The following is an 11,330-nucleotide window of genomic DNA, read 5'->3' on the forward strand; positions in this document are numbered from 1 at the left end:
ATCTGTACATTCATAACATAGAGTGAAACTCGTAACTGTTTTTCCATGAGAAGGTTGTTGCTAGAAATCTGGCATCAGAATTTTTTCTATCAGGTGCAGAGCTGGCCATGGAGCTGTAAGCAGGGACATCATTTTTGTGCCTGCACACATGTGGCTCAACCACATGGCCCTGTTTTCTCAGTCTCCTGTTGCAGTGTGGGCAGCCTGTACATTTTCCCCCAAAATACTTCACTGGCTTATCAAGCTCTGCATCTGGGGCATGAGCTCCAAGGGCAGAAAAGAAGTTGCCGCCAGGGTGTGACTCCACCTTGCTCCTTTCCTCTGTCTGGCATGGCAGCAGCACAAGTTTGAATGCAGCCCCTCTTCAGAATGTGCTGAGTGACAACAGAGGGACTGTCACAGCTTCACCAATCACCTGGAGTGTAGCACCAGCTCTGTCCTGCTTTATCCAAATATTCTGGGTGCTAATGGGGGTGTGGGGAGATGCTACCAAGCACACCAACTGCTTGTACATGTCCAAAGCTGTTGTTGACAGGGGACCTTGTCGCTGGAGCTTGGAGGCTGTCAAAGTAAAACAGGCATAAAATTGCTGGCTAATGATATACTGCTGTGTTTAGCTTTGTCTGACTTATCACGATGCTGTCTGAGGCTGAGGTGACAAGTACAAAAACGCCCAGACTTACACAACTTTATTGCTTCATTTAGCATGCAGAAAACAGCCTGGCAGCTGCCAGCTCGTTAACCTTGAGCAGAATGTGCTGAGCAGAGGATCCCGTGTATCCACTAGATGTCTCTGTACATATGGGTTCTCTTTACTATTTTCCTCTTGGTTTTGCTTTCTTGAAGCACACACCCTGCAGCAGACAAGGGCTGCTTTCAATAAAGGAGAGTGGGTTTAAGGTGGAAGATGATTTTCCATGCTCTCTCTTCATTGCTTTTTCTCTTAAAATCTTGTTATTGAACCTTAGGCCTAATCAGCAGTGATTCCCTCCCTGTGTTTCATTTTAGTAGGAAGAAAGAGATGTTATGAGCCAGGTTTTGAAATGAGTACCTGCCTTTTCACAGATGTCATCTTTGTAGTTGTCTCCAAGAGTGCTCATCAGTATTGTGTTCCAGACTGAACAGAAGGACATCATGTCATCCTGGTTATTTGGTGGCCTAACCTCACTGCCTCAGAGAGCAGCCAGAATGCACCAGGATAAATAAATGTCAGGAACACTGCCCAGTGGCATTACCTGTGGCTTCAGCATACTCTGAAGAAGCTCTAATATAGAAAATAAATATTCAGCAGGTGCTATGTCACTCTAGAATTTCAGTGTCCGTTCGGAAAACTTCAGAAGCCTGTTCAGGAATAACAATACATAAGCTACAGACCTCCTTTTCTGTGTGCTAATAATGTTAATTCTAGTTTAGAATTGACCAAGATCTAGCCCTGAGGCTGGAATAAGCAAAACTGCTTCTGAGGAGCTGCACTGTTAATAGTTGTCTTGCTGTAGTTTCCTGTGTCATGGTACAAACTGTTTCTCTCTCTTTTTAAATCAGACAAAAAATGGAGTTGTCGCTGTGAGAAAAAAGAAGAAAATGGGAGTAGCTAACATCACATTTGATCTGTACAAACTGAACCCTAAGGATTTTATTGGCTGCTTAAACATCAGGGCAACCTTCTATGAGATCTACTCGATCTCATATGACATCAAATGCATGGGAGCAAAAAGCATGTTGCGGTGAGTGTGTTTTCACTACTGATCAGGTGCACGTGCTAATGTAAAAATCTGTGTTTGCTATTGGTTCTGTGAAGCAGGTGTGTTTATAAATTTTGTATTTTTGTTGTTTCTTACATACTGGCCAATATGCTGACTCTTTCTTCATAAGGTGGACAGATGACTGGTAAAAAGCTTCCTACCGCTTTTTATGATGGAATCTTAAAATTCCCCCAAGGCAAAACTCTTATGAGCTTGTATTTACTGCAAGGGTGTAAGTACAGTTTCTTTCTTCTGCTGAGAGAATTTCCTCACATTTCTTTGACTTGTTTGTCTGAAGAACATAGGAGGCTGGGGAAGAAGCTCTTTGAAGAGGAGATTTCAAGGGGATGAAGTGAGAGGAATGTGAGATCTAATGTCAGGGGTCTTAAAGCTTGCTCAGAGATTGCAGTTCCTGTTTGCCAGATTCACCAGTAGAGATACGTGAAGGCAAAGGAAAATGGAAGAGAGATGACACTCTGCTCTCTTAATGTGGATTTGTCATCTGTAGTGATGTTGCTGCTCTTAAGCCAGCTGGTGTGGTCTTCAGGCTAGCTAAGGGAGCCTGTCAAGGACCACCGTCTCCTGCAGGACTGATCAGCAGTGGGCTCTGAGTTTGGTAGAACTTGCTGATGGAAAATGCTGTCTTACTCAGGGGCAAAATAATATCTGTCCTGTCCACTGTTTTCAGCAATGAGTTGAAAGCTGGTGCCTTGTGAAAACCAGCTGTGTTCTGCCCTCGTTCAGGAAGACTCCTGAGTTCAGACACCTTCCCAGAGGTGCTGTTCTTAGATAGTTGTTTAAGCTGCAGCCCCAAGTTTCTCTACCTGACCTTTAGAATTCTGGTTGAGACACAATGGTGTGGTGTTACCGCATTTTATTACTTGAGGACCAGATCTGACAGACAGATGTGTATGTCATCAGTGAAGTTTTTACTTCACCTGAGTGACATGTAGCCTTTAGATGAAGTGTTTAAGCAGTCCTTCCTCTCCTGATGCAGATGTGCTGATTAGCATTGTAATGCTGATCTTTTTTCGCTGTCTTTCAGTCTCACTGACCCCTCCCACTCTACTTGGGTGGTCCCTTCCTTTATCTTTCAGGCTACAGCTGGTGTGGCTGTAGACAAGGCTCCTCTCTGGTCAGGCTGAAGCGATTATCCAGCTACATGCTACACCTTCCTGTAACACTGACTTCATTAGGGTTTCTTCAAAGCAGAGGTTTGCCCTTGGACAGCTGCACTCCTTCAGTTCTTATGTTTGTCAAGTCTCTCAAGCCAAAACAAACTCTGATCTCTGACTGCCTGCCACGGAGCTGAGTATCAGCACTGGAACTTGTGCTCCTAAGGAGAATTTGAAGTGACAATTCTGCCTCCCTGCCAAGACAGAGCAGCTGATGAGAAAGGAGAGGCGCTGGCAAACAGCTGAAGTAGCTGTGGAGTTCTTCTGGAAGCTCTGTTATGTTACAGAGTTGAGCTGTAAGGGAAGTGCCACTGTCAGGGTGGGAAGATAGTCTACTAGCAATGAACAGTGACAGAAGAGATAACCTTGGGTACCCTTGAACACAGCAGTGACATGGCCTGTCTCAACTTGCTGTTGGAATCAGAGACACATGATGTCACAATCCTGGTGTAGTCCCTCTGCTAATGAGTTCCAGGTTGCTAACTCTGATACCTTGTCCCTGAGCCCACATGCAGGGGGTGAAGGGAAAGGACAGAAAAATGCTGCAGCTGCTCATGAGGGGAGGGGCTGGAAGCCTGCCAGGTCTGATTAGTGCATTTCCCCTGGTGGTGTTTCCCTGTAGTGTCCGACTGAAGGATCAAATGTCCAGTTCAACAAATAACTTGCTCCATGGCTTAAGTGGCAACTGCTCTTGTGTGCAAGTGACACACTGCAGCTGCTCCAAAGCCCAGTACCAGGTGCAGCTTTCTTTACAACTGTAAAGCTCCTTGGCCTGCTCTGTGTGATGGAGGAAAAGAACGTGCTGAAATGGCACGTGTGGGAAGCATGAATAAGGGTACAGTGTCCTTTAAAGGCTTCACAGGCTCTAAGTACAGGGTATTCTACTATTTTGAGGCATTGGATTTCAACTGCAAACCTTTCATGACAGAGGGGTTATAAATGAATTTGTAGGAAGATGATTTTTGCTTCTCTGCTTCAGTTCAAAGGACAAGTGAATAGAAGCAGAGGGTTCACAGATGCAGGTCTTCTCAGACGGGAATTCAGAAAATCTTCCCCCTTTTTTTTCAGAAGAGAGACTGATCTGGTTTCTTCATCTTCAGAAACTGATCCCATTCCAGTTTTGGAATAGTTCCAGTTTTTTTGTACTGCTCCCAATGCCTCAGCTTCATACCTGTGAGTGCCCTCATAATTCTGGGGGATGAGACTCAAATATAGGTCTCAGTACTGATGTCCCTGCTGTTTCTTGCAGAATGGAAGGAAGATGCAGCTACAACTCAGTTGAATAAATGACCATTCAAATACAACTATCCTTATTCCGCTGTGAGCATCTACAATTTATACTGTTAACCTCTGATGCTTACCTGATGTTATCTTATGGATTTGTACTGATTCTTACACAGCACTACATACTTGAATGCTGATTTTTATCAAATATTTTGAAAGTAAAATAGTTGTGTGAACTGAGAATTCTTAAGGCTTGCAGCTTGGCCAGCACTAATTCGCCTGCTTCACCTCTTTTGCTGTTGAAAAACCTCTTATCCGGTGTAATGGGATTGTTCAGCTTCAGATCTAATCAGGTTTGATCTGTGCCTTGGAGATACATGCAGGGTTGTATTAATGAATGACAAAGGTGAGACATGAGGTGAGTTTATGCTGCAGGAAAAAAAAATCCCAGGCAAAATTGTCTTCTCTGGTACTGTGATGGTTTGAGTGATGGCTTTGCAGAAGGCCTGTAAGGGTCTAGTAGGATGTCAGCCTGCTTTGTTAAATGTGTTTTCTGGGTCTGCCAATGTATCAATAGTTTCCTGTCAATCCAGTATTTTCTCTAATGAAGGTACAAAAATGACCATCTTCTCAGAAGTGAGAAGGAATGAGAGGGGTTTTTAAATATATCGACTTGACTTGTCATAATGTTGTGGGTGGAAAGGGGTAATGTAATCTTGCTGGTGATTTTTTTCTTAAACAAATGACTTTTCTTCCAGGAAAGTGCTTCAGCTAATATCCCATGCAGCACAAATAACTGGACAGTTTCTTCTCTATACTGGAACGTATATGTTGCAGTTGATGGGTGAATATGATGAAGATGACACGTGCACGAGATCAAGCCGGGAGTAGTGACCACAGCTGCACTTCTGATGTCGAATCCTTTTGTTTAAAGACATTCTCTTGCCCAGTTCTGACTGTAATCATTTTATAGCAGGGGGATGTCCACTAATGTGAACTAATATTTTTCCTGTTTGGGAATGCTTGTAGGCCTTAGTCATAAAGTGTTGGATGCTCACAGGCTCTTAACACCACAAATAGATGAGTACCTAATGTCTAAGAATTTGGCAAAAGGAGAGAGAGGGCAGGTTTTTGCCCCAGCAACTCAAAATGGAGAATAAGTATACTTGGAAGCTTGCGTGCTTTGTAACCAGTGGAATATTTCTTGCACCAATCAAGACATTGTTTTGTTCTTTTGGGGTTTGGGTACGGGGGGTTGAGGGGACTTTTTTTGGTTGGTGGTTGGTTGGTTAGGGGTTTTTTTGTTTGTTTTTTGCTTTTTTTCATGGCTATCTACTTGCATTCTGACCAGACTGGGCTGTAAAGTGAGGGCAAGGGGACTGTGGGGTCTGTTTGTTTATTTGTTTGTTTTAATCCTTAACAGTGCTGGTATTAGTGTGAAACTGGCATTGAAATACAGTGGAACTACACAGTGCAACTGCAATCCTAGTTCAGTGACTGACTCTTCTCATGAAGTCTAATTGGAGATTGTGCAACTACTAAGCAGAAGATAAGGATTTAGCCTTACTTCCCTTAAAACAAATAAAAACTTTTCATTGTAGTCCTTCATATTTTTCTTCAAATCTTCAGGATGTTTAGGTTATTACAGCTCATACAGTTGAAGAATCTGATATGTTTTTTAAATTAATCTGATGTCCAGTTCTGCCTGAGCATTGAATAATCTGCCATGGTTTAATGAATATGGCTTATAGCATACCTGCTGAAGCTTTTTTCAGATGTTAAACCACCACTTCTGTAGTTCGTGTTGTTACAAGATGACACAGGTCTCAAGTTGGGCTTGAGGTGCACGTAAGAGATGCTGGATATTTTGTTGCCCTTGGGTTCAGGGCAGAGCAGCAGGACACAATCTAGTTTTGCATAACATATATGTATGCTTTAAAGTGAATATTTGCAGTATTATAGGCTCCCAAGACAAGCTGTATTAAAGGACAAAGAAACGTTTCCTGCAGTTTACTGAACTGTTGCTATGCCCAGCTTTCAGCAAGCTTTTCCTCAACAGTGTGAAAAATTGGAAATCAAGTAGCCTTAGGCATCTCGTGTCAAAATGCAAACTCACGTTGGTGAAGGAAAAAAAGCCCAACTTTGGTTGTTCACAGGTGTGGCTTTTGAGTATGTTTGCTTGCACGTGAAGAATTTTAGGAAGGCTGAAAGCTCTTAAGGTCACACCAGATGCAGGAGATAGGTCTGTCCTGACAGTAGGTGCCACCTAGTAAGAGAAGCTCTGGTGCAGAGAGAACGAGTGGGGCAGGGCAGGAAATCAGTGGCAGTGAAAGGGAAAAGACCACTACAGACCCCAGGGTACTTGCCATGCCACTGAGACAGGAATCCTTTAACTGTATGCACCAACTGCATTGACCAGTTGGAGGAAAACCTGAACTGCTAAAAGAGAAGTAGGAAGGTGGAAAAGATGAAGTATCATGGTTGGTGGGATCTATTCTGACCTCTTAGTGGGGTCTGTTCACTTCAAAGGCCACTCATATGTGGGAATATTGCTCTTGCTTTTATCTGCAAATCTCACCCTCGTGCTTATTTTTGTCTTCCCATTACAAGTGTGGCTGTGCCAGCAGGAGCTGCATCCTTCAGATCACCATTGAGAGGAAAAGCAGGCTAACCCCAAGTGTTAAAAGTACTGAAGGACACAAATTTTGTTAGGTCTCTGCCCCTCTCTTCAGTTATGGTATTACAAATAAATAGACAGCTAAGAAAAACCCTGATGTCTTTTCCTAGTTACTCTTGTTTCCCGTCTACTTCTGAGTGTTTGCTGGAGGAGGCAAAGGGCATACTGCTCCAGATAAGGGGAGGACTTGTTCTTAATTTCTCCCAGGGAAGAAGGCCTGAAGCTAGCAGCACTGTCAGGTGTCCTTCAGAAGAAAACAATAAACTATTCTGGGAGTAACGAGAAAGCTTCCATTTTGATAAAACCCCTTTATATTTTATCTGTATTTTTCTTGACACCCCCTACATAAATGATTGTTGCCATGTTAATTGTTGGCCAAAGTCTTTCTATCCCTGTCAAGGAATTGCATTTAACTAACTTTACAAGGACATACTTTTTCAGCTTTTAAGGATCACTTATTCTATTAAAACAAGCATCTCTCTTGAAAGCAAATTCTCTTAAATGCTTCTAAGAATATTTATGTTGGCTATTGTGCGAACACCAGCATTTTAAAAAAAAGTAAAACAACCTGAAGAGCTCATTGTTGCTTTGAGTTGCTTCTGCGACATCTGTAGTACAAAAGCTTTTGCATGTCTGAACCGTGCAGATCCCAAGTTCCAGCCTACTCTAGCCAGAGGCAATTGTTGCAGGACTAACACTCCACAGTTTACAGTGGCCCTATCTGGGAATGCAGCAGTGATCTGAAAAGCTAGATTGCTGTGAATGTGCAATGTTTTTAAGCAGCTGCTGCTTCAACAGCTTAACACTTAAAACTTGAGCTGCTGAAGGTCCTGTGTGCAGCAGTCTCCATCTTGGAGCAATTCCCTCTGTTCAGCTGTTTGCATTTTGAATTAAAGTAGCTCATCTTTGATATTTTCTCAAAATGCGAGAAGTGTCCTGGAAGTTGCGTCTAAAATTGTTTCATTTCTTCTGAATCTGGGTCCTTCACGGGCTTACTATTTGGAGTTGATATTTACTACTATACCAACTTCTTTCTGGAAGTAAATTTTGGCTTTGGGTCAAACTGGAGGAGCTTGTCATTCTCTGAGTTGGAACCAGTTTGATTATTTTTAAAATTTTATTTACAGACTGCTTAGGAAGCATAGCTTTTACTTCAGCTGTATAGGATATGCAGCAAAGAAAAACTTTAGCATTATCTGCCTTTCAGGAAACTATATACAAGTGCTGTACAAGACCTAGTAACATATAGAAAAACTAAAAGCACAGGCTTTTAACTGCAGGTATGTGGGGAAGCAGCTAGATTTTTCTACTGGGCCTTTCTAGCTTTAGGTTTAATTCCCAAAAACTCAGTTAACCTGCACTTGTTACTGTTGCAGACAAGGCTGGGAGCAATGACAGGCAGAAGGTGTGAAACGCTTGCTGCCTCCTTGCCTGCACCAACCCTTTTTGCCTGTTGCTTTGCATCACTTACTAACAATGCACCAAGTCATACTCTCTGGTTACCAAAAAAGGAATTTTCACTGAAGTAACAGACCTTGTTGACTCAGGCACTGCTCATGTTCTGCAGACAGAGCAAAGTTGCTTTCTTCATGACCAGAATGAAGAATCTAATAGCTTTGTGTGTGTGCAGTTTATCATTACTTCATTTCCTTCCTTTCATAAACCTGTGAATGTTTTCTTGCACCTTCCGATTCTTTCAGAAGAAATAGGATTACAAGCCCTTCTGTCCAGGGAGACAGGAAAAAGCAGGGTCTAAATTCCTTAGATAATTTGAAATATGCTGTAGGAAACACCACAAATCCCTTCCCTACAGAGGAGGGAAAGATAAAAGCAGGGAAGTTGGACTTTGAGCTGGAATTTTTTCAGTGAAGCGTGCAGAGAGGTAGGTGTTCACAATTTTGGAAATGTTGGTAATTCTGAATTTTAACTGTGAAGGTAACCTCATATGATAATTTGTAACTGGCAGTTGTATAATTCTAAATAATTTCAGTGTGCTTCTTCCCTGAAATAACACTTGAACTAAAGGCACAAGCTTCTTAATTAAATTTTTTAAAAAGTTTAAAACCAAAGTACCAAGCATATTTTTGACTTGATGCCTCAGGGGTTATTAGAGGTCTTAATGTGATTAACATACCGCTTCAGTCATGTATTAGCACGTATCCTTGTGGAGCTTAGAGCTTATCACTGCTTTCTCTACCTTACATTGTCATAGATGTAGCTAAGATATTTTTAAGTGTAAGGATTGTGTTATGCTAAGGGAAAATCTAGTATTTTACCACTTCACAATTTTCAAGATCAGTAGTTTAACTTGCTGTGAAAATTGAGATGGGTGAAAATAGTGTTCAGTGGTTGCAATATTTTCTGCTGTGTGATGCCAATTTTAAGGAATACTGTTCATGAATAAATAAAATCAAATGGTGGCTTTGGATGTTGTCTCTATTCATTTCCAGAACAACTTATTCCTGAAGTAATCATGACTATTAATGAATCTATGGTCCGGCACAAACCGTTTCCAAATGGACTGTGGCAGTGAAGTAACTGGATACTGTTATGTGGCTCTGAACTCTTAACTCTCTACTGCTGACTCACTTTCTGGCCTCAGAGAAACTGTGCAAACTGTGTTTCCATTCATACACAAGGATTGCTTTCCTCCATCTTTCACAAAAGTTGCAAAAGACTACAAAATACTGAGTACAGGAGATAGAAGGGTTCAGTGACCTCTGGTGTTGTCTAAACACTGTTAGGATCAAGGACCTCTTTATTTTGCCTCACAAAACCTCTCTGCAGTCATTTACCTAAAGATAGAGTAGTAGACATTTGGCTGCAGGGAAGAAATTAATTTAAGTTTAGTGAAATATCATATTTGTCTAGTTAAGGTTTAACTTAAGCTAGAGGGGGGTTAGCAGGCAAGTGTGATTTGTCTATTGCTCTTCTATCTAATAAGTACATCTTGTATATAGCTTAAGGGACAGTTTTGCAGAGGTTGACTAGTGGAGCAGTTCCCCTCTTGTGAGGGAATCACAGCCTGATTTCTTGCTGTGGAAAAGCACAAAATAGAACTGTACTTGGTTTAGTGGCAAGCCTTTGGCAGTGGGAATTAGAGGGATGCTGTGGGGGTGGCCTCTGTGTTGTACAGAGCTGCTTCTGTCTGGCTCTGAAATGAAACCACCATTGCCCAAAGCTGAGACCTTCAGACAAGTTGGTGGTGTCTCTGTGGAAATATATCTAAGAAAGGGTAAAAAATGCTGTGCAGCAGCTGTGAGAAAGAACTGAAAAAAATGTGGGAGATAACCTGCAGACGTCAAGGTCAGTAAAGTGCTACATGTGCCAGACAGACCTTTCTCTGCAGCCTGTGGAGGAATATGCTGGAGGAAATATCCCCCCATGGATGCCCCCCTCCCACAGCAGGTGGACATGTCTGGAAGGAAGCTGCAGCCCTGGAGAACCCATGAATGAACAATTTTCCTGGCAGGAGCTGTGGCCAGTGAGGGACCTACACTGGAGCGGTCTGTTCCTGAAAGACTTCACGCTGTGGAAGGGAGCCATGCTGGAGCAGACTGAGAAGGATTGTATCCTGTGGGAAGGGCCCACAGTGGAGCAGGGGAAGGGGGAGAAGGAAGGAACAGCACAAAAGAAGGGATGTGGACCGATCATGACACCCACTCCTCTACTGCTTGGGGACAGGGAGAGGAGGTAGACAAGCTGGGAACGAAGGACTGAAGTTGAGCTTGGGAAGAAGGTGGAAGCTGGGGAAGGTGTTTTGGTTTTGTCTTTGTTTCTCACCATCTTATTCTATTTTTTGCTGAAATTAAATTGATCTTTCCTGGCTTGCGTCTGTTTTGCTGATGTAAAATCTGCAGTTGGCGAGTGATCCCCCTGTCTTTATCTTGACCCACAGACTTTTTCATCTTATTTTCTCCCCATGTCTGCTGATGGGATGAAGTGAGAGATCAGCTGATGGGTGCCTGGCAGACAGCAAAATTTAACATACCACAAGCACAAAATGCTGGAAATAAAAAGAAGCAAAAACCCCAAGGTGTTTGTGCTAATGGTGACCAGTAAAATTGGAAACAAATCTTTCGGAGTGTTTTCTGAAAGGCTTTTAATAGTAATGTTTAGCGGGACAAAATCCAGTCATATGCAGGGCAGAGTTAATCTTTGCACTTTGCTAAGCTCAATCTCAGGCATGGTTTTTTTAAGGTCACCCATCAGTCTGAATCGTTCATAGTAGGTCCTAACGTGTTCTTGACTAGGAATATTTATTAACAAATAGCAATTATCACTTGAAAAAGAACTTTGAAATAGTACTGTTAGTAATTTCATAAAACAAAACAACAATTTTAATTAAATGTAACACTAGAAATAAAGCATGTCTTAATAGGCCCCAGAATCAGAATAATGCATTCTATCCAGTTCCAACATAAAAAGTTGATGGACCAACAGTTTTCTAAAAAGTCTCCTTCAATAATTAGCATATATTATGTATAGATTAGGTTGGGGGGGGGGGGGTAG

At 42.2% G+C, this 11,330-nt stretch overlaps 1 protein-coding gene across 3 annotated transcripts in view; it reads left to right on the forward strand.

Moving 5' to 3' along the window:
* Window positions 1-11,330, forward strand: part of CIDEA (cell death-inducing DFFA-like effector a) — a 31,790-nt gene that overhangs the window by 4,929 nt on the left and 15,531 nt on the right. The window contains exons 4-7 of one of the 3 annotated variants that reach the window (XR_001860364.1): window positions 1,543-1,724; window positions 4,900-5,057; window positions 5,577-5,596; window positions 9,875-9,886. Coding sequence is in view for 2 of the 3 variants with exons in the window: in XM_008630070.2 (XP_008628292.1) it covers window positions 1,543-1,724; window positions 4,900-5,032 (315 nt within the window). In the remaining variant the exon portion in view is untranslated. Of the gene's footprint in view, window positions 1-1,542; window positions 1,725-4,899; window positions 9,247-9,874; window positions 9,887-11,330 lie in introns of those variants that run through there. The other 2 variants (XM_008630070.2, XM_017729461.1) reach the window with 2 other exon arrangements.

The sequence above is a fragment of the Corvus brachyrhynchos genome, unplaced genomic scaffold, assembly GCF_000691975.1.
Source record: "Corvus brachyrhynchos isolate BGI_N302 unplaced genomic scaffold, ASM69197v1 scaffold331, whole genome shotgun sequence".
NCBI lineage: Eukaryota > Metazoa > Chordata > Aves > Passeriformes > Corvidae > Corvus > Corvus brachyrhynchos.